The following is a 24,234-nucleotide window of genomic DNA, read 5'->3' as shown; positions in this document are numbered from 1 at the left end:
CGTTGTTGGTGATCAAGCCCACTACTGTTGTGTCGTCTGCAAACTTGATGATTGAGTTGGAGGCGTGCATGGCCACGCAGTCATGGGTGAACAGGGAGTACAGGAGGTGGCTGAGCACACACCCTTGTGGGGCCCCAGTGTTGAGGATCAGCGAATTGAAGATGTTGTTTCCTACCTTCACCACCTGGGAGCGGCCCGTCAAGAAGTCCAGGACCCAATTGCACAGGGCGGGGTTGAGACCCTGTGCCTCAAGCTTAATGATGAGCTTGGAGGGTACTATGGTGTTGAATGCTGAGCTGTAGTCAATGAACAGCATTCTTACATAAGTATTCCTCTTGTCCAGATAGGATTGTGCAGTGTGATGGTGATTGCATCGTCTGTGGACCTATTGGGGCGGTACGCAAATTGAAGTGCGTCTAGGGTGACAGGTAAGGTGGAGGTGATACGATCCTTGACTAGTCTCTCAAAGCGCTTCATGATGACAGAAGTGAGTGCTACGGGGCGATAGTCATTTAGTTCAGTTTCCGTTGCCTTCTTGGGTACAGGAACAATGGTGGCCATCTTGAAGCATGTGGGGACAGCAGACTGGGATGGGGTGAGATTGAATATGTACGTAAACACACCAGCTGTGTTGAGAGCTTGATGGTTTTACACTGACAGAAGCACACAAAATCCTACAATCGAGCATTATATGTTCAGTAACGCGAAGCGAGGCGGCCATCTTGGTCGGCGCCGGAAGTAGAAGTACGAGGCTGTCACAGAAATTGGATGTAGAGGAGGACGTTTTTAGAACAGCAATGTTTTTGAACACGTCGATCTGAACGTACCTTTGGAGCCTCATACGACCTGCATCCCGCTTGGCTTGGCTACGATGCGCCACTCGTGAAGAAGTGTTGTCGGTTGGTCTGCCAGTCATCAGTGACAGCTAAGCCAAACGCTTGAGCACTTTGCCTGCTCTCATTTTGTGTCTCATAATAGCACCATTTATTTCCTCTACAACTCAATAGGAAATTCCCATTTTATATATACTTAATTATTATGATTATTAAATATTATTAGGAGCGTCCATGCAGTATGGTGTTTTGTTATTAATTGTCCGTTGACTTGGTTAACAAGCCATACTGATTTCTTAACAGATGACACAACAGGCTCAAGTGTTCACCAAATTGAAAATGGGGATTGGCCAACACAGATAGAAGGAATGGATATGCCTTCAGAGAAGGATGCCCAAACCCAATGGGAAGACCCATCTCTAAGTCATCACAACTACAGCTCAGGTGATCATGTAAAGCCCACTACCTGTGAGGCAGGGACCACAGTGCCCAGCAGCACCTCTCCTCAAAACCCTGCTTAGGAACGAAGCACTCTGTCGACTGCATACAGGCTTGTCTCTTGCTGCCTTTTCTACCCTGGCGGAATGTCTTCTACCCCTCTACAAAGGCAGCTTTCAGTTAGACCTGACAGACCAACTCCTGATGACACTGATGAAGCTGTAGCTCAGCTTGCTGCAGCAGTACCTAGCAGAATGGTTTGGTGTTTCCCAGAGTATTGTCAGTCGAGTGATTAGTTATTGGATTGACATGATGGAAGAGAATCTGAGGGAGTACATTCCATGACTGCCGAGGGAGACCATCCGTGCTACAATGCCAGCATTTCTTAAGGACTACTACTCAGGAACAACCTGCATTATTGACTGCTCAGAAACTGCTTTACAGAAGTGCAAGAATCGGGATTCAAGGGGAGAGTCATTCAGCCATTACTACGCCCAGAACACTATCAAATACCTGGTGGCCAGCCTTCACAAACAGAGGAGCACAGCTGTCAGAGGAAGACACTACATATACAAGACGGATAGCTAACGTGAGGGTTCATGTGGAACGTGTAATTCAAAGGCTCAAACGGTTTAAAATCATCTCCCAGACAGTGCCAATCAACCTCATCTAAAATGGACGAAATACATTGAATCTGTGCTGCCCTGAGTAACCTGCGTGGTCATGTCATTCATGAAGATGCTGAATGAACTGACCAGTCAAATGCCGTTCAACAGGGTCGAGTTCCCAATATGAATTTAGGTTTTGTCAAAAGTTACTTCAAATTAAATGTCAATTCATTCTATAACAACTCGACTTAATTATTTGTTTTACATACTCATTGATATTCATAAAAAATAAAGCCATAAAAACAATTTCCACAATACTGTGACTGTTGATGCATTAAGTCAGGCTTTTTAATTGAAAAACGATTTGTTAATAGTAACTGCAAACAGGAGAGACATCTGACTACATACTTCTACAGTGCTGCATATATATATAGTTAAAGTCGGAAGTTTACATACACCTTAGCCAAATACATTTAAACTCAGTTTTTCACAATTCTTGACATTTAATCCTAGTAAATATTTCCCTGTCTTAGGTCAGTTAGGATCACCACTTCATTTTAAGAATGTGAAATGTCAGAATAATAGTAGAGAGAGGGATTTATTTCAGCTTTTATTTCTTTCATCCCATTCCCAGTGGGTCAGAAGTTTACATGCACTCAATTAGTATTTGGTAGCATTGCCTTTAAATGTTTCGGTAACCTTCCACAAGTTTCCAACAATAAGTTGGGTGAATTTTGGCCCATTCCTCCTGACAGAGCTGGTGTAACTGAGTCAGGTTTGAAGGCCTCCTTGCTCGCACACGCTTTTTCAGTTCTGCGTACACATTTTCTATAGGATTGAGGTCAGGGCTTTGTGATGGCCACTCCAATACCTTGACTTTGTTGTCCTTAAGTCATTTTGCCACAACTTTGGAAGTATGCTTGGGGTCATTGTCCATATGGAAGACCCATTTGCGACCAAGCTTTACATCCTGACTGATGTCTTGAGATGTTGCTTCAATATATCCACATATTTTTCTCTCCTTTGTGAAGTGCACCAGTCCCTCCTGCAGCAAAGCACCCCCACAACATGATGCTGCCACCCTCGTGCTTCACGGTTGGGATGATGTTCTTTGGCTTGCAAGCCTCCCCCTTTTTCCTCCAAACATAACGATGATTGTTATGGCCAATCAGTTCTATTTTTGTTTCATCAGACCAGAGGACATTTCTCCAGAAAGTACGATCTTTGTCCTCATGTGCAGTTGCAAACCGTAGTCTGGCTTTTTTATGGCGGTTTTGGAGCAGTGGCTTCTTCCTTGCTGAGCGGCCTTTCAGGTTATGTCAACATAAGACTCATTTTAATGTTGATGTAGATACTTTTGTACCTGTTTCCTCCAGCATCTTCACAAGGTCCTTTGCTGTTGTTCTGGGATTGATTCGCACTTTTCGCAACAAAGTATGTTCATCTCGAGGAGACCGAATGTGTCTCCTTCCTGAGCGGTATGACAGCTGTGTGGTCCCATGGTGTTTATACTTGCGTACTATTGTTTGTACAGATGAACGTGGTACCTTCTGGCGGTTGGAAATTGCTCCCAAGGATGAACCAGACTTGTGGAGGTCTACACATATTTTTCTGAGGTCTCGGTTGATTTCTTTTGATTTTCCCATGATGTCAAGCAAAGAGGCACTGAGTTTGAATGTAGGCCTTGAAATACATCCACAGGTACACCTTCAATTGACTCAAATGATGTCAATTAGCCTATCAGAAGCTTCTAAAGCCATGACATCATTTTCCAAGCTGTTTAGAGGCACAGTCAACTTAGTGTATGTAAACTTCCGACCTCAACTGTATGTACATTGCAATTCTTGCGAATGAGCAGCCGTTCATGTGCAAAGTAGTCAGATTTCCATGGACATAGTTATCAGCTGTATGTACGTAAGTGGAATTCCTTTGTATCTCCCTTTTCCTCTCTTTTGAATCTGTAATTTTGTGTAACAAGCCAGCATATCGTTTTTGTCTACTAGGGACTTTTCATTGTGTAGTAATCAATGTGTAAGCTATCCTATGTGTGTTTATGTAACTAACTTTGTGTGATTATTTATTTAGTTAGTAAATAAATAATTAAGCCAATTTGTATATTGCTGATTCATCATTTATGCTAGGATTCATGTAGATATCCAAGAATTCTGCGACATTTAGAATGAGACTGAAGGTAAATAAGAATTAATGAAATTACTTTGACAGATATAAATATATATTACATCTTTAGACTTTAGTCGGGAGATAGTAACTCGTTAAATAACTTCCCGTGGTGCCCCAGATTACTACTTAATTACTTGTTATATGATTAATTTAATTGCGTAATAATTGAAAGTGGTATGTAATTATTTTATAAAATAACAGTCATACACATTAATGAGAGTCATTTAGGACTTATCAGATGTTTTTTTCCAGAGGGTTTGTACGGCCTGCTGACCTCCAAGGTTTAATTTAACACCTTACAGCTCAGATTAAAATACTGTATGCTGCACTTCCAAGTCAAGCATTGCATCATAGAGAGGGAGAGAGACTAATCTTTGTGTATTACTTTGTTTTATAATCAGACTATCCATGTGTATGTTTGAATTGTGTAACAAGGCTGCTGTTTCGTCTACAGGTTGTAAATCCAAAGAAGAAAGGAAAAAAGAAAAAATACCTAAACTCTGGAACGGTAAGCCACAACGGACACTGTCCATTCGTTCTCTTTATCGTGTTTATGTTTTTCACTTCTAGAACAGAGATCTAAAACACTGATTTGAGGTTTAGTCATTGTCTTCATTGTAAAGCCCGTTCCATCCTGCCATCCTTGTATCAATATTGTCTCCAGGTAACACTGCTCTCATTCCTGGTGGATATAGAGGTCACCTTCCTCGACTACATCAAAGGAGGGTGAGCGACACTGCATGCTCTCTCTACAGTGTGAATGCAGTGACGGAGTGAAAGAACCTCTCACTCCAGCATTCCCTTGTTTACTCATATAGAAAAGAGAGAGATGTCGAGAAAGAGTAGAGAGAGATTGACAGGTGTGCAGATGTGAAGTCCAGTGGAGGGGGACGTGAGGAGAGTGAACTGTGTGTGCATGTGTCTGTGTTCATTCCGGCCCTCTAGTCCATGGCTGAATGGGTGATGGTGGCTGAGTGTGTACAGCGGTGCGTTGTGGAATACCCACACACACGTTATGACTTTCATAAGCCTCACAGCGGAAGGCTAGTCAGGCTAGCTTCTCCAGAGCATGGATCGAACAATGAAACGGGGAGAGAGGGAAAGGTTTAGAGAGATGGAGAGAATCAGAGAACGAGAGGGAGAGAGAGTGAGCGAGGTCTATGAAGAAATGAGACACAGAATGGCCATTCTGACAGCAGCACTACTACAGTCCTCTTATGGCCTGTTCTTGACAGCATGTCTCATCTAAAGGTCATGGCTCATGGTGTAGTATTGTACTACAAGGGATAGCTAGGTAGGGGAGCAGAATAACGTGGTGCATTGACGCTTAGAGACAGAGATCTCTCAGTATTTCGTTGAGCATTTCAATTGTCAATGGCAGTTAGAGGAGAGGAGAGTTTGGCTCTAACCAGAATAGAAAGAGGAGTGGGAGGCTCCGGTGCACAACTGAGCAAGCGGACAAGTACATTAGTGTCTAGTTTGAAAAACAGACACCTCACAAGTCCTCAACTGGCAGCTTCATTAAATAGTACCCGCAAAACACCAGACTCAACGTCAACAGTGAAGAGGCGACTCCGGGATGCTGGCCTTCTAGGCAGAGTTCCACATTTTGTTATGTTACAATCTTATTCTAAAATTGATTTAAAATAATAATAATTTACACCCAATACCCCCTAATGACAAAGAAAAAAGGGGTTATTAGAAATATTTAGCAAATGCTTTAAAAATTAAAAAAATATCACATTTACATAAGTATTCAGACCCTTTACTCAGTACTTTGTTGAAGCACCTTTGGCAATGGTTACAGCCTCGAGGCTTCCTGGGTATGACGCTACAAGCTTGGCAGACCTGTATTTGGGGAGGTTCTCCCATTTATTCTCTGCAGATCTTCTCAAGCTCTGTCAGGTTGGATGGGGAGTGTCGCTGCACAGCTTTTTTCAGGACTCTCGAGAGATGTTCGATCTGGGCTCTGGCTGGGCCACTCAAGGACATTCAGAGACTTGTCCCGAAGCCACTCCTGCGTTGTCTTGGCTGTGTGCTTAAGGTCGTTGTCCTGTTGGAAGATGAACCTTCGCCCCAGTCTGAGGTCCTGAGCACTCTGGAGCAGGTTTTCATCAACGATCTCTCTGTACTTTGCTCCATTCATCATTCCCTCGATCCTTATGATGTTGCCACCACCATGCTTCACCGTAGGGATGGTGCCAGGTTTCCTCCAGACGTAACACTTGGCATTCAGGCCAAAGAGTTCAATCTTGGTTTCATCAGACCAGAGAATCTTGTTTATCATGGTCTGAGAGTCTTTTAGGTGCCTTTTGGCAAAATCCAAGCGGGCTGTCATGTGCCTTTTACTGAGGAGTGGCTTCCATCTGGCCACTTTACCATCAAGGCCTTATTGCTGGAGTGCTGCAGAGATGGTTGTCCTTCTGGAAGGTTCTCCCATCTCCACAGAGGAACGCTGGAGCTCTGTCAGTGACCATCGGTTTCTTGGTCACCTCTCCTGATTGCTCAGTTTGGCCGGGCAGCCAGCTCTAGGAAGAATCTTGGTTGTTCCAAACGTCTTCCATTTAAGAATGATGGAGGCCGCTGTGTTTTTGGGGACCTTCAATGCTGCAGAAATGTTTTTAGTACCCTTTTGTGCAAAACTGATCTGTGCCTCGACACAATCCTGTCTCGGAGCTCTACGGACAATTCCTTCAACCTCATGTCTTGGTTTTTGCTCTGACATCCACTGTCAACTGTAAGACCTTATATAGACAGGTGTGTGCCTTTCCAAATCATTTCCAATCAATTGAATTTACCACAGGTGGACTCCAAGTTGTAGAACCATCTCAAGGATCATCAATGGAAGCGGGATGCACCTGAGCTCAATTTCGAGTCTCATAGCAAAGGGTCTGAATACTGAATACTTATGTATTGTCATATAAAAAAAATAACATTTATACATTTGCAAAAGTGTCTAAAAACCTGTTTTTGCTTTGTCATTATGGGGTATTGTGTGTAGATTGATGAGGAAAAACATTTATTTAACATATTTTAGAATAAGGCTGTAACGTAACAAAATGTGGCAAAAGTCAAGGGGTCTGAATACTTTCTGAATGCACTGTAGATAAGTGAATGCGTCACTATTGTCTAGACATGTACACGTTTTCATGAAATACAATAGATAGCCGTAACGTAATCACCCCCAGTGTCACGACTTCCGCCGAAGTCGGTTTCTCTCCTTGTTCGGGCAGCGCTCAGCGGTCGACGTCGCCGGTCTTCTAGCCATCGCCGATCCACTTTTCATTTTCCATTGGTTTTGTCTTTGTTTCCCACACACCTGGTTTTAATTTCCCAATTACTGGTCATGTATTTAACCCTCTGTTTCCCCCATGTCTTTGTGTGTGATTGTTTATTGTTCAGGTCGGTACGTTTCCGGCTGTTTTTTTCCGGGTGCTGTTTTCACCCATGTTTTGTGGCAACCGTTATTGTTCGCACATTGGTATGTTTACTATGTGCCATTTATTAAGTAAAGTGCATTGTTCACTCATGTCTGCTCTCCTGCGCCTGACTTCATGCACCAGCTACACCCACCGCCTAACACCGACACACCTGGCTAACTTGATGGGTCATGTAATCATCTGGCGAAGTGGAATCTTTTGTTTAAACATGTAGCTAGCTAGATAAATAATGAACCATAATCTCAACCCATAGCTACAGTACAAACGGGTTGTCATAGCTAGCCACCATGCATGAAATGCTGTAGTATGAATCCGCACGTAGCTAAAGCTAACGAATTCGGTTCAATATTAGCTAGCTAACATTAGGCTATAACTAGCATTTTCTGAGATACAAATAATATTACTACACAGATCATACACGTAACATTAGCTAGCGAGCCAGCAAGCTAACGTTCGCTAGCTAGCGAACATTACGCTTTAACTTGCAATGAAAACGACTGTCTGACCTAAAAAGTACAATATCTGAAAATGTAGCTAGACTTACCTACATGGATGTACGCTTCATGGCAGCCTGTCTTTTCTGTTTGGTTTGTAGTTAGCTACCGCTTGTTTGGCCCGTTGTGTCAAGTCACTGCGGTTCACACTGACCATGTGCAGAAAGTAGTCCATCACAACTTCATTTTTTCCCACAACTTATCACTGATCTTTGCCGATTGTTCCTTCTAAATTCAGTGCAGCAATGTTGTTGAGAACAGTAGAAACACTTAGCCAGAACACTGTTCTCCATGGCTAACGTTATATCTTTCAAAAAAGCCACGGTAGCAAGGACTGTCTACACATACTGAGCAGCTCATGTTATAGATATTAGTGTGCTACATGGCAACACCAATCCAAACTCATCTCTCGGCATGTCCAGCCCATCCATTATCTGGCTAGCGAGAATCATGGCTAGCGAGAAGGTTCCGGTCTTTTTCCTTGGCTAAACCAACTAGGCTCGTAATTGTATTCGTATTTATAGATACAAGTTTGTTATTAAGGCACATGAAAGTTCACATGTTCCAGAAGGCATTTCTGCCAAAATGGTGCATGGGCTACAGATACTAAGACAGAGGGACGCTGTTTGCCTCGCTCGGATGCTTTCTCTGGTGAAATAGATTCAGCCTCTTGCAAATTGAAAAAAGAAACAAACTTACAATTATTTGTCATTCGTTTCTATCATCATTTTCCTTCAATGTAAAAATGTTTGGGGAAGCCTGGCTTCTATTAGCATCCTAAATACACGACATTTTGTAGGCTGAATGCCATTACACATAATAGATGTCTCTTTCCATTGAAATGGTGGGTGCACTGTTCAGATGCTGGACTTATTTTTGAGTAGACCCACCTAACCTACGTTTTGAAGTGATTTGTTTGACAATTAGATGACTGGCTGTGTTCATGAGACATTAAATGGTAATACATTTTTTAAGTGAAAGTACATGTATTTTACTATAAAACCCATTTAAAAAACACACAGGAGGTCCTGTAAAAAAATAAAAATAAAAATTGAGACCCCCTCAAATGTTATAGAAGAACTCGCACTCTGTAGGGCACTTTCAAGTGAATTTACTGCAATATGCTAATACTCTTATATGCCAAACCTAAGCTGAAGCATTTAAGGCATTGAATTATCATAATTATATTGAAAACAATCCACCTTGCATCGATATAAGGTTCAAAATGCTATGGCCCCCCTAAACTGGGTCTGTGCCCATTCAAAATGTTCTGGACACGCCACAGCATAGCACCACCTGGAGTTTGATAATCAGCATTGGTGCTATCGTCACAAAATCGTCACAAAAAATGGAAATGTTAAATTAATGTAGGAGAATAACACATTAGATCTTTTTATTTTATTTTTTAACCATCTTTGAAATGCAAGAGAAAGTCCATAATGTATTATTCTAGCCCGGGCGCAATTCTGATTTTGGCCACTAGATGGCAGCAGTGTATTGCAACGTGTTAGACTGATCCAATGAACCATTGTATTTCTGTTCAAAATGTTGTATCAAGACTGCCCAAATGTGCCTAACTGGTTTGTTAATACATGTTCAAGTTCATAACTGTGCACTCTCGTCAAACAATAGCATGGTATTCTGTCACTGTAATAGCTACTATACATTGCACAGTGCAGTTAGATTATCAAGAATTTGAGCTTTCTGCCCATATCGGATATGTCCTGGGAAATGTTCTTGTTACTTACAACCTCAAGCTAATCACATTAGCCTATGTTAGCTCAACCGTCCTAGGGGGGGCGATCCTGTTTTTAATGAAGGATGTTTAAGCCTTGAGACAATTGAGACATGGATTGTGTATGTGTGCCATTCAGAGAGTGAATAGGCCAGACAAAATATTTAAGAGCCTTTGAACAGGTAGTATGTGCCAGGTGCAGTGTCCCATGTGTATCAAGAATGGTCCACCTCCCAAAGGACATCCAGCCAACTTGACACAACTGTGGGAAGCATTGGAGTCAACATGGGCCAGCATCCCTGTGGAACGCTTCCGACACCTTGTAGTCCATGGGGGTGCAACTCAATATTAAGAAGGTGTTTTGTATATTGATGTGGTTTATTGTGTATATGTATGATAGAGGTCAACAGTGTAATTGGAGACAAGTGTGTTGGAGGCAGGAGTTGACTTTTTAACTCAGCTTATGTAAAATGCATACACAAAACTAGGACTTTCTGAGTGTTGCAGAATAAAAAGCACTTTCCTAACTCTTAACGTTTCATGTTTTTTTGACAGAGTGGGCCAGGGCGGGTGAGTGGTGTGCACCAATGTTTGTGTGATTAAATGAAGTGGAAAGTGATGTTTTTTGCTGTTTGAAGCCTAAATGGACGATAATGGACTATAGTGCTCATGTTTTCTAATAACTGCTGCATGCTCCACCCCCTCGTGTCTCTGCATCTGTCTGGGCTTGTTTGCTAAGAAATAGCATGTTACTGTAATAGGTTTAATCTACACTGAACAAAAATATAAATGAAACGTGGAAATAAAAGATCCCCCGAAATGTTCCATATGCATGTATTTAAAAAAAAAAAAAAATGTTGTGCACTAATTTGTTTACATCCCTGTTAGTGAGCATTTCTCCTTTGCCAAGATAATCCATCCACCTGGCACGTGTGGCATATCAAGAAGCTGATTTAACAGCATGATCATTACACAGGTCAAATGTGCAGTTTTGTCACACAACACAATGCCACAGATGTCCTAAGTTATGAGGAGCATGCAATTGGCATGCTGACTGCAGGACTGTCCACTTGAATGTACATTTCTCTATCGTAAGCCGCCTCCAATGTTGTTTCAGAGAATTTTGCAGTATGTCCAACCGGCCTCAACCTTAGACCACGTGTATGTCATTGTGTGGGCGAGGGATTTGCTGATGTCAACCTTGTGAACAAAGTGCCCAGTGGTGGGGTTATGGGCAGGCATAAGCTACGGACAACGAACACAATTGCATTTTAGCGATGGCAATTTGAATGCACGTGAAGAGATCCTGAGGCCCATTGTCATGCCATTCATCCATCACCATCACCTCATCTTTCAGCATGATAATGCACATCCCTATGCCGCAAGGATCTGTACACAATTCCCGGGAAGCTAGAGCCTCCCGAGTGGCGCAGCGGTCTAAGGCACTGCATCGAAGTGCTAGAGGTGTTACTACAGACCCGGGTTCATTCCCGGGTCTATAGTACAATTGGCCCAGTGTCGTCCAGGTTAGGGGAGGGTTTGGTCGGTGGGGCTTTACTTGGCTCATCGCGCTTTAGCGACTCCTTGTGGCGAGCCAGATGCCTGCGGGCTGACCCCAGTCGCCAGTTGAACAGTGGCTTCCGGGTTGAGCTGGCAGTTGTTAAGGAGCGTGGTTAGGTGGGTCATGTTTCAGAGGACGCATGACTCCACCTCTCCAAGCCCGTTGGGGAGTTGCAGCGATAAGACAAAATCATAAATTGGAGAGAAAAAGGGGGTAAAATACAAACATTTTTCATAAAAATGAACAATTCCTGGAAGCTGAAAATGCCTCAGTTCTTCCATGGCCTGCATACTCACCAGACATATGTCACCCATTGAGCATGTTTGGGATGCTCTGGATCGGCGTGAACCACAGCATGTTCCAGTTCCAGTTCCCGACAATATCCTGCAACTTTGCACAGCTATTGAAGAGGAGTGGGACAACATTCCACAGGCCAAAATCAACAGCCTGATCACCTCTATGAGAAGGAGATGTGTCGCGCTGCACGAGGCAAATTGGTTGTCACACCAGATACAGACTCGTTTTCTGATCCACGCCCTTACCTTTTTTTTAAGGTATCTGTGACCCACAGATGCATATCTGTATTTCCAGTCATGTGAAATCCATAGATGAGGTCCTAATGCATTTATTTCAATTGACTGATTTCCTCATATGAACTTTAACTCAGTAAAATCTTTGAAATTGTTGCATTTATATTTTTTGTTCAGTACATAATCCCTTTTTATTTTCTTCTCTTCTGTTCTTTCTCATCTGTTCTTTTCCCATCACTTTCCATCCCCCATCTCTTCTCAAACAGCACACTGCTGTTATGTGTGTGCATGTGTGTGTGTGGAATTGGGACCCACATTCAGTGTTAATGTATTAACACCAGTTGTTATATACAAAGGGATTAACACTGTCCATTTGAAACTAATCCAACCTTCTGTTATGCCCATGTTGCTTTCAAGTTGTTTTATTGCGTCAATGTTCCCTTAATGGTTGCTGGTGTTATGTAGGCAGCATGTAAACAACTTGAACAGTCTTCTTCTCATCCTCCGCCTTCTTTCCTTCTTCCTTCTTCTCTATACTTCCACAGTGCCATCACCACTGCACAGTACCGTGGTTTGTCATACAATGTCAGAGCCTAGTCCAGTTGAAGCAGATACAATCTTCGGCAAAATCATTCGCAAGGAGATTCCTGCAAAAATATTATTTGAAGATGAAGGCTTTAACAATAATACTAGGAATGGATCTCTCTCTCTCTCTGCATCTCTCTCTCTCTCTGCATCTCTCTCTCTCTCTCTCTCTCTCTCTCTCTCTCTCTCTCTGCATCTCTCTCTCTCTCTCTCTCTCTCTCTCTCTCTCTCTCTCTCTGCATCTCTCTCTCTCTCTCTGCATCTCTCCACTCCAGTAACAATAGGAGGATGCTTCTCTGCTCCTCCTAATCTTCTCTACTTACACGCCATTGTGTTCTATTCCACACATACTCATCTTTCCTCAGCTCTCCAGACAAGGTTCTCTCTTTCTTTCCCAGACATTTGTATTTTTCTGTGAATTGGTCATCAGCTGGCTCTGTGGCTGGCAGGTTTTTTTTCTCTTCCTGCCCGGAGGCAATCTGAAGCAAATAAATGGAGCCCTGTAGAGAAAGGTACTGCACTGATCGCCGCTGGGTGATACTATCATATAGGAGACATAGACATGAGTCAAGATTTGTGTGTGCCTCATCCCCTGCACTCTGATAGCTTCAATATGGCACACACTCCTCCTCTCTTTCTTTTTTAAGCTTTATTTAACCAGGGAAGACATTGGGATGACATGTTTTGTTTCCAAGTGAGCTCATGTAGTCTCTCTACAGACTGCATCGTCCCTTACAGTTGTGGAGATGGAGTCCTAAATGATGCATGAAACAATCAATTAGCCTCAGGACCACTACTAATTACTCCTACAGGGTTTCCCAGGTCTGCTGGCAGGGGCCAATGGATGCCACTAATACAATAACACTCCTACAGTAGTACTATTTACTTATTATGAATCACTACCCATAGACAAGGCTGGAAGGGACAGTAGTGTTGAGTCTGTTAGATGTTGGTTTAACATGAGAATCTCTTCCCCTTTCCTCTCCCCTCCTCCCACTCCCCATCTCCTCTCTTCCACTCTCCTCTCCTCTTCCTGATAATGATCCAGCTAACAACACAGTCAGATATGAAAAAATGTAATGGTTTGCTAAGTCCTCGTAGTCACTTCCTTAGTGATTTCCTGCTTTACGGTTTGTTCCGAGAATCTTACTTGAGAAGAGCTGACTTTCTATCCGTTATTTGAATGTTGCTTTTAGTTAACGTTTCAAGGCAAGCTAAAAATCGACCATATTAAAAGTCAAATTCTCTCTCTCTCTGTTGAAAGAGCAGCTTTTGGGGTTTGAGCTGGATTAAAGCAGTAGAAACAATAAAGCGTTATCCCCGCCCCTGTTTCAGTAAGATGCTGAGGGATGGGGCTGGAGAAATGTAAACCGTCTCTAATTCATAGACAGATCTATGGATGCAAGGCCGGACCATCCATGATATCAGAATTATACTTTTAACCATGTTTTGAGGCTATACAGTGTTTGTAACATTTGACTTTTTTTTGTTTGCATACATTGGTTCACAAACAAGCTTATATTTTTGGTACTGATGGGGGTACAACAGTTGAACTAAGCTCATGAGTTATTTATAAGTTATATTCTTTATGAATAAATGGGTACATATCATTAATTTATAAGTTTTAAAAAATGTTGAAGGGGCCATTAGCAACTGCTGATGGCCCCTTTAAGATCAGAACGGGCTGGCTAGTTTTCCTGGAACGTGCATCGCCAGGGGCAACACCTGGAGCCAATGGGGCGATGTTTCACTCTTACCTCACTGTGCACAGTCATCTGTGATTGGTGCAGAAGCTTCGGCTGACCTTTAGCGAGAGCCCTCTGCATTCTATATAATTAGATTGTGTATCTCTGAGTTGGATCTCCATTGATTTACAGGCTTTGAGTTATGTTGAAATAACTGAGTAATATTTCATTTCAGACTCATTTCTGCTCTTTTTTTCTCTTTCTCTCTCTTTCTCCATCTCCTTCCCCTGTTTCTGGCTGTCCTCACACTCTCTGAACAAGGTGGAAACTCACTGTGTGTCTGTGTGAGTGTATGTGCACGGGTGTGTGTGTGGAGACATCCATAATTCAGGCTGGCGGGCCACTGTCTGTCTGTCTCCCTCTTGGCACAGAGAGCTGGACTAGATATGACTCCAATACACGTCTGTCTGTCTGTGTCTCCCTCCCTCTTGGCACAGAGAGCTGGACCAGATATGACTCCAATACACCACTGTCTCACCTCCTCTTCTCCTTGCAGACTTGTCCCCCTGTTCCTTTCTCACAATATTAAACTGTCTCCTCTCCACTGACTTCTGCAGCGTACCAATGCCCTTAAATATTGAGTGGTACTGTCTGTACCACTGAATTATACAATTATACAATACAAATATACATAGAATTATACAATGGGGGAAAAAGACTTGAATTCATGTAAAATCATCTGTTTGATGCAGGATAGCCCAGTATAACGTACACATTGACATACACTACCATATTTAACTTTTTACCCCGACACAAATATTCTTTAACCCGGAAGCCTTTGAGCGCATTTCTTATGCAAGCAGTGTGTCAAGAAGCATTGCGGCTTGGCAGGGTCGTGTTTTCGGAGGACGCATGGCTCTCGACCTTCGACTCTCCCGAGTCCGTACGGGAGTTGCAGCGATGGGACAAGACTGTAACAACCAATTGGCTGTCACGAAATTGGGGAGAAAAGGGGATGTGCTCAAACACATTCTTAGCATGCAAACCGAAGCGTTAATGAGCGATTTTTAAGACAATGTGTGATTTAACTCAGGGGGAATGATGCAAGCATCCCTCTAATCCCTCTGCTCCTTCCTTATTCCTCCCTCCTCTCATCTTCCCTCTCTCCTCCCCTCCACCCCTGGACTCTATCCCTGATGCAGCCTCTGCCCTAACATGAAGCGACAGCTCTGTACTTCAGGCATCACTCCCCGCCCACCCCTTCCTCTCCCAGCATTAGACCCAGGCTGTGTGTGTCTGTGTGGACTAGAGTAGCGCAAAGCCCGACCTGGGCCCTATACATCCATACCCACCTCGTGGCTCCTATCCTGACCTGAACCACAGCCAACGCAGGCAGAGTGGCTCGGAGCTGGGGAGAGGAGAGCACAGAGCCCCTGGTCTGGTTCCTCCCCCTCCCTCACAATGAGTAACCCGGCTTCTTCAGGTCTGCTGCACTAACGTGTGTCTGCGGGCTGTGCAGTGCACTCCACATGGCGTCACAGGATGACAAGTCCAATGGTTCCTTACAGTACCTGATCTATTCAAATACAGGAGGTGGTGGAGAGGGCAAGAGGCTGTGTGAGCCACAGTGCACGGTACAGCATGCACAAGCACACATCAGCACTGTGTGCACTGACCTGTTGAACCCGTTTGTCTTGACTTCTTGGGAAATACTATAAGCAGTGAAGGATTAGACAGTTCTCTCTCTCTCTCTATTATATTGCATTTAGTTTCCTCAGGGACCAAGGGCAAGGAGAGGTTTCAACTTGCATGCTTGCTTGAGCTATGATAATCAGAACATTATTGTGTTTACTAAAGTTCATTAAGCCAATGGTTTATGGTATGTGTGTGTGTGTGTCCACGCTAGCATGCGGTAAACAAATAATTACCCTCTTGCTTTTGCCTTCCAGGACCCAGATTAATTTCACAGTGGCGATTGATTTCACCGCTTCAAACGGTGAGCAACACACACACACACACACACACAACACTTCTCCTGATGCTCGACCAGGGCTATTTAAATGTGTGCAGATGGGGAATAAAGTGATCTGTAATAGCCCTCCCCATTATTTCAGGGCTCAAACCTAATGCTGTCAAAGAGATCATAGCTTAGTGGCGGTAACAGGAAACAACTGTGCCTCTCTCATCCATTTGAATGTTATAGCAAAAGGCCGGAAGGAAATGACCTGGGTCATGATCTCTTTGACGTTGTAGTGAGGTCGACTGGTACTATCGCATCTCTTCGATATCAACACAGGGTTCAGTTCAAACGTAGATCCACTGATGACTCATACGGGTCATTGCTTCCTCGTTTTTTAATTTGACGAGGTCCGATATGCAGGAGCTGATGTTTATGGATGCGTGTCCGATGGGTCCGTTAAAAGATCTGAAGTTCGCATGTCACTATGCTCACAACCACTACAGCCGGTGTGCTATAAAGTGCTTTTACAAGTCACTAGTGAAATGATTCTCCTGCTATTATTGATTATGGAATGATGTTTGTCACTCGTACTGTACCCACTACCCAGAGTCTTGTATAGAGGGAAAGGCAGGGAAAGAGATGTAACACGGTCTCTAGTGAAACGCTGTATTATGCCGTCAAAGTATCACCATTTTGGTTGAAATCACAACTACTTTTCTGTATGGGCAAAACTCATAACACCTTATTCCACATATAATGCACCACTTTCACCCATAGGAATGGAGTTTAATTTGAGACACAACCATTCCTTTCTATATCTGGCTCTGTTCCATTATTGTACCTTGTTATTACTGTCCCATTACCGTACCTGTTTCCCAGGCAACCCAACGCAGCCCACCTCCCTCCACTACATGAGTCCCTACCAGATGAATGCCTACGCTATGGCCATGAAGGCTGTAGGGGAGATCATCCAGGACTACGACAGTGATAAGATGTTCCCTGCTTTGGGCTTCGGAGCCAAGCTGCCCCCCGACGGACGGGTCTCACATGAGTTCGCCCTGGTAAGTGACCTATACCCTCTGAACCCTGATAAGATGTTCCCTGCTCTAGGCTTTGGAGCCAAGCTGCCCCTTGATGGATAGGTCTCACATGAGTTCGCCGTGGTAAGTGATGTGGTTCAGAAAGGTTGGAACAAAACCCGTGGGTGGATACTGCAACACCAGAGTTGTTCAGTCTTGGCTCAGTAGGTTAAATTGTGGGACCATATATACTTAATGTGTTCACCATGGTTACAGGCTTGTTTTGTTTACATCTGATCACAGTCACTGTTTGTTCCAGTTAGCCCTGTGGACTCAGAGCTGCAGATGCACCCGTAGAAGCATAAGTAATTAGAAAAAGGAAAGAGCAACAAAAAATGAGGGCAAACGCCACATACAGTAGCTTGCGAAAGTATTCACCCCCTTGGAATTTTTCCTATTTTGTTGCCTGGAATTAAAATAGATTTTTGGGGGGGTTTGTAAATGACACTTAACATACTGCTTGACTAGTTGGGCCCAAGCTTGCTGTACAACATTACAACCTATTCAGTCTGTCTACAAACAGGCTCTCAAAGTGCTTGATAGGAAGCCCAATAGCCATCATCACTGTTCCATCCTCAGAAAGCATGAGCTCCTGAGTTGGGAAAATCTTGTGCAATACACCGACGCATGTCTTGTATTCAAGATCCTAAATGGCCTGGCTCCCCCTCCACTCAGTATTTTTGTTAAACAGAAAACCCAAACATATGGCAGCAGATCCACAAGGTCTGCCACGAGAGGTGACTGTATAGTTCCCTTAAGGAAAAGCACCTTTAGTAAATCCGCTTTCTCTGTGAGAGCTTCCCATGTCTGGAATACACTGCCATCAGACACACATATCACACTTTCACAAAATGCATGAAGACATGGCTAAAGGTCAGTCAGATTTGTGAACATAATCCCTAGCTGTGTATTGCTGCTTTCCATGTTGTCTGTTGTCTGTAGCTTGTGAGGCGTGGAAACACTTTGTTGCTTTTATGAATTTTGTCTTGCTGCTTTTTGTTCTATGTTGCTCTGTCTGTATGCTACGTCTTGCTTGTCCTATCTTGCTCTGTCTGTATGCTATGTCTTGCTTGTCCTATGTTGCTCTGCGTGTGCTCACTGCTCAATGATTGTCTATATTGTAATTGCTTTTATTAACCTGCCCAGGGACTGCGGTTGAAAATTAGTCGGCTGGCTAAAACCGGCACTTTTACTGAAACGTTGATTAATGTGCACTGTCCCTGTAAAAATGAAATAAACTCAAACTCAACATGCCTACCACTTTGAAGATGAAAAAAAAAGAAATTGTGAAAAACAAGAAATAAGACAAAAAAAAACTGAACTTGAGCGTGCATAACTATTCACCCCCCCCCCCCCCCCCCCCAAAGTCAATACTTTATAGAGCCACCTTTTGCAGCAATTACAGCTGCAAGTCTCTTGGGGTATGTCTCTATAAGCTTGGCACATCTAGCCACTGGGATTTTTGCCCATTCTTCAAGGCAAAATTGCCCCAGCTCCTTCAAATTGGATGGGTTCCGCTGGTGTTACAGCAATCTTTAAGTACCACATACTTATACCACATATTCTCAATTGGATTGAGGTCTGGGCTTTGACTAGGCCATTCCAAGACATTTAAATGTTTCCCCTTAAACCACTCGAGTGTTGCTTTAGCAGTATGCTTAGGGTCATTGTCCTGCTGGAAGGTGAACCTCCGTCCCAGTCTCAAATCTATGGAAGACTGAAACAGGTTTCCCTCAAGAATTTCCCTGTATTTAGCGCCATCCATCATTCCTTCAATTCTGACCAGTTTCCCAGTCCCTGCCAATGAAAAACATCCCCACAGCATGAGGCTGCCACCACCGTGTGTGGATGGTGTTCTCGGGGTGATGAGAGGTGTTGGGTTTGCGCCAGACATAGCGTTTTCCTTGATGGCCAAAAAGCTACATTTTTGTCTCATCTGACCAGAGTACCTTCTTCCATATGTTTGGGGAGTCTCCCACATGCCTTTTGTTGAACACCAAATGTGTTTGCTTATATTTTTCTTTAAGCAATTACTTTTTTCTCGCCACTCTTCTGTAAAGCCCTGGTCTGTGGACTGTACGGCTTAAAGTGGTCCTATGGACAGATACTCCAATCTCCACTGTGGAGCTTTGCAGCGCCTTCAGGGTTATCTTTGGTCTCTTTGTTGCCTCTTTGATTAATGCCCTCCTTGCCTGGTTTGTGAGTTTTGGTGGTTGGCCCTCTCTTGGCGGGTTTGTTGTGGTGCCATATTCTTTCCATTTTTTAATAATGGATTAAATGGTGCTCCGTGGGATGTTCAAAGTTTCAGATATTTTTTTATAAACCAACCCTGTACTTCTCCACAACTTTGTCCCTGACCTGTTTGGAGAGCTCCTTGGTCTTCATGGTGCTGCTTGCTTGGTGGTGACCCTTGTTTAGTTGTGTTGCAGACTCCGGGGCCTTTCAGAATAGGTATATATATACTGAGATCATGTGACAGATCATGTGACACTTAGATTGCACACATGTGGACTTAATTGAACTAATTATGTGACTTCTGGAGGTAATTGGTTGCACCAGATCTTATTTAGGGGATTCATAGTAAAGGGGTGAATACATATGCATGCACCACCTTTCAATTTCACCTTTTTTTGTTGAATTTTTGGAATTTTGACTATTTGGACTATTTTGGGTATGTCCGTTACATGAAATCTAAATAAAAATCAATTACAGATTGTAATGCAACAAAATAGGAAAAAACGCCAAGGGGGATGAATACTTTTGCAAGGCACTGTATCTGGCACTCCAGGCAGGCTCAAAGTTTGAACGTCTCCTTAGTGGCTGTAGTGTGGAGGCTTAGGATGCCAAGTCCTGCCTGGCAGGCTAAAATACTACAACTGAGTTCTATGACTACCAAGGAGAACAGTAACTGTCTTTTAGGTAAGGCAGAAACCATCGATCACAGACAGCCTTCCCTCCCCCTCTCTCTCCTTCCCACTTCAGAGTAGAGTACTTTAAACAGTAGGATACCACTCAGACAGGAGGATGCCTCCAGCACGCTCAGCAGGGATTTCCCACATTTATCTCTCACTGGGCCTAAAGTTGTATTGATGAAAGCGGTTTATTTATCCTCCTCTCCCTCCCTTTTTTGTACTTATCCTCCTCCATTCTCTTGCTTTAACATAATTTACATTTTTTATTCTCTTTTTTGTTTTCTTCTCCTGCTTGAAGGAATTGATGAAAGATTTAACTACCCTCTCTCTTTTTTGTGTCTTCCAGAATGGCAACCCCCAAAACCCATACTGTGCAGGTATAGATGGAGTGATGGAGGCATATTACCAGAGCCTGAAGTCTGTCTGCCTCTACGGCCCAACCAACTTCTCTCCTGTTATCAACCATGTGGCCAGGTAAGGGCTATGAGGAACAAAGCTGGAATTAAACCAGCTTTGGGGTCACTACAGGTTTTTCGATTCATTTCAGTGAATTTGCGAACCAAATTGAAATTCAATTTATGAATTGAAAATGATATTACCCACTTTTTTTCTTTCATGAGTTTTTAGATTTACTCCCCGAACTGACTGAATACACATAGCAGGGTGATAAAAACAGAGGCCGATATCTATAGGTCTTCCTTCATTGAATTTCAGATCACATTCCTACCGATGCACACCTAAACCTCCTAGGCATGAGCGAGCCAGGAGTCCTGAGTAGATCAATACTAATTAAGATGGCCTGAACGTGTGTATCGATCCTCTGTTCCAGTAAGAGCCATTCACAACGCAGGCTGTATGTTGTGATTGATGAGTCGTTTCCCTGAGAGCGAAAAGGACAAAAAGAGGAAGTCTACAGACTAACTGAGATTTATCAACTTTTAAAAGTGAAAGTAGATGTTTCAGTACATAACTCAGAGTATTATGCTGAGAATACGTTGGTGACAGTGTTTCGGCCACGAGATCAGACTAACGGACACTTAACTGAGATTCTCCAACTCGTAAAAGTGTGACTATGCTTCTCAGTGCATGCACAGCTCGCAGAGATAATTTCACAGATAATAAGTGTGACTGTGTTATAACATTCCACTGTAGAACTTGAGTCACAGAAAATGTGCTTCTGAGCTGTTAAATAAACATGTTTTTTGTGACTTTTGACACATTCTGTTCTTTAATTAACCTGTAAATGTGTTGTTTGTGTGAGTGAACAATGACTACACAGTCCTTCCCACACACATAATACACACACACACACACACACACACACACACACACACACACACACACACACACACACACACACACACACACACACCTTAAACCTTAATGAGTGTGCCTTGATGAAGTAAAGGTGCTGTCAGAAGACTTGAGATTTACAGGTGTGTGTTTGTGCCTGTTGTTGCTCGGAAGCCAAGGTAGAGATGTTGAGTTGAGGGGTAACAACCAAGTGCAAAATGTGTGTGTGGCTCTCAGAATCCAATCATTAGTGCCACCCTAGACACCACCTTACCCCTCTCCTCCCTTCTCCTCACCCCTCCCCTCACTCCCAGGGACCGCTGTCATGCCAGCCTCCTTTCCTCTCACCTCCTCTGTTTGTCCCACCTGTGCCACTCGCCCCCACGTTTTAATAATAACCGCTCCGTTCCTTCTCTGCTGTGCCTCACGCTCCTCGCAGTTTGATAACCGTTCAGTCGACTTCTCTGTCTCTGTATCCGACGCTGCAAACACCAGAGGTTCTCTCTCCGCCCGCCTAACGTGTGTTTGAGCGGCACAGGAAGCAGTCAGAGGCTAGGGCCCACGCTGTGTAAAGCAGGTGCCGGAAATAATATCACTACCCAGCCAGTTCATGCCGGGTTTGAAAGGTTACATCTGTAGGAAATAAAGACCATGTTTGAATGTAGGGTTTTATGGATAATATAAAAAACGTGCGTGGCTCACCTATGTACTCTGTGTTTATCTCTCCTGTGTGTAGGTATGCTGCGTCGGTGAAGGATGGCTCTCAGTACTTCATCCTCCTCATCATCACAGATGGAGTCATCTCAGACATGGCCCAGACCAAGGAGTCCATCGTCAACGTAAGAACAACAACTGCTAGGCGATGTTCCCACGTTGGCGGAGACCACATTCACGGTCAACCCTGCATATGTAGGCTCAATCGGAATGACTTTTAAATGGACAATTTTCCAAATCAACGATCTGATTGAATCCCGGCCCTAGTCACTAGATGGCCAGTATGGACGCTAGTGGCTAAGACACACATCACTGTCTGTATTACCATAGCCAAAGACGGAGAGAGCAGAGGCGGGGTTATGGCACACACACACGTACACACATATTAAAGTGTTGTGTGAGTTGAGGGACTTGTTTATTCTCTCATCCCCAAATTCAGAGAGGCCCTCAGGAATATATTTTTAAAATGTTTTTTTATTTGTTTTATTTAACTAGGCAAGTCAGTTAATTAAAAACAAATTCTTATTTACAATGGCGGCCTACCCCGGACAGACCCGGACGACTCTGTGCACAGCCCTATGGGACTCCCGATCACGGCCGGATGTGATATAGCCTGGATTCGAACCAGGGACTGTAGTTACGCCTCTTGCACTGAGATGCAGTACCTTAGACTGCTGCGCCACTCTGGATACTACATCTCAGACACACTCCATGAATATTTACACATACAGTCGTGGCAAACGTTTTGAGAATGACACATATTAATTTCCACAACGTTTGCTGCTTCGATGTCTTTAGATATTTTTGTCAGATGTTACTATGGAATACTGAAGTATAATTACAAGCATTTCATAAGTGTCAAAGGCTTTTATTGACAATTACATGAAGTTGATGCAGAGTCAATATTTGCAGTGTTGACCCTTCTTTTTCAAGACCTCTGCAATCTTCCCTGGCATGCTGTCAATTAACTTCTGGGCCACATCCTGACTGACAGCAGCCCATTCTTGCATAATCAATGCTTGGAGTTTGTCAGAATTTGTGGGTTTTTGTTTGTCCACCCGCATCTTGCGGATTGACCACAAGTTTTCAATGGGATTAAGGTCTGGGGAGTTTCCTGGCCATGGACCCAAAATATCGATGTTTTGTTCCTCGAGCCACTTAGTTATCACTTTTGCCTTATGGCAATGTGCTCCATCATGCTGGAAAAGGCATTGTTCGTCACCAAACTGTTCCTGGATGGTTGGGAGAAGTTGCTCTCGAAATGCAGTGGAAATGTTTTTAGGCGGGGTTTCTGTACAGCACTTCGAGATATTAGCTGATGTACGAAGGGCTATATAAAATAAACTTGATTTGATTTATTCATGGCTGTGTTCTTAGGCAAAATTGTGAGTGAGCCCACTTCCTTGGATGAGAAGCAACCCCACACATGAATGGACTAAGGATGCTTTACTGTTGGCATGACACAGGACTGATGGTAGCGCTCACCTTGTCTTCTCCGGACAAGCTTTTTTCCGGATGCCCCAATCAATCGGAAAGGGGATTCATCAGAGAAAATGACTTTACCCCAGTCTTCAGCAGTCCAATCCCTGTACCTTTTGCAGAATATCAGTCTGTCCCTGATGTTTTTCCTGCCCTTCTTGACACCAGGTCATCCTCAAAGTCTTTGTCTCACCGTGCGTGCAGATGCACTCACACCTGCCTGCTGCCATTCCTGAGCAAGCTCTGTACTGGTGGTGCCTCGATCCCGCAGCTGAATCAACTTTAGGAGACGGTCCTGGCGCTTGCTGGACTTTCTTGGGCGCCCTGAAGCCTTCTTCACAACAATTGAACCGCTCTCCTTGAAGTTCTTGATGATCCGATAAATGGTTGATTTAGGTGCAATCTTACTAGCAGCAATATCCTTGCCTGTGAAACCCTTTTTGTGCAAAGCAATGATGACGGCACGTGTTTCCTTGCAGGTAACCATGGTTGACAGAGAAAGAACAATGATTCCAAGCACCACCCTCCTTTTGAAGCTTCCAGTCTGTTTATTCGAACTCAATCAGCATGACATAGTGATCTCCGGCCTTGTTCTCGTCACAACTGACATGATGTCAGCTCGTCCTTTTGTGGCATGCTGAAATGCAGTGGAAATGTTTTTGGGGGATTCAGTTCATTTGCATGGCAAAGAGGGACTTTGCAATTTA

At 43.6% G+C, this 24,234-nt stretch overlaps 1 protein-coding gene across 1 annotated transcript in view; it reads left to right on the top strand.

Annotated features, from left to right (window-relative positions):
- The window catches only part of LOC120032287 (copine-8), a 122,010-nt gene that overhangs the window by 91,779 nt on the left and 5,997 nt on the right, over window positions 1-24,234 (top strand). The window contains exons 12-17 of the mRNA XM_038978303.1: window positions 4,515-4,568; window positions 4,725-4,786; window positions 16,040-16,086; window positions 16,930-17,111; window positions 20,388-20,515; window positions 22,071-22,173. Of these exons, the coding sequence (XP_038834231.1) occupies window positions 4,515-4,568; window positions 4,725-4,786; window positions 16,040-16,086; window positions 16,930-17,111; window positions 20,388-20,515; window positions 22,071-22,173 (576 nt within the window). The remainder of the gene's footprint in view (window positions 1-4,514; window positions 4,569-4,724; window positions 4,787-16,039; window positions 16,087-16,929; window positions 17,112-20,387; window positions 20,516-22,070; window positions 22,174-24,234) is intronic.

This window comes from Salvelinus namaycush, chromosome 38 (assembly GCF_016432855.1).
Source record: "Salvelinus namaycush isolate Seneca chromosome 38, SaNama_1.0, whole genome shotgun sequence".
NCBI classification, from domain to species: domain Eukaryota; kingdom Metazoa; phylum Chordata; class Actinopteri; order Salmoniformes; family Salmonidae; genus Salvelinus; species Salvelinus namaycush.
The sequence above is the reverse complement of the archived record's forward strand: the minus strand, read 5'-3'. Positions and strand labels throughout refer to the sequence as shown.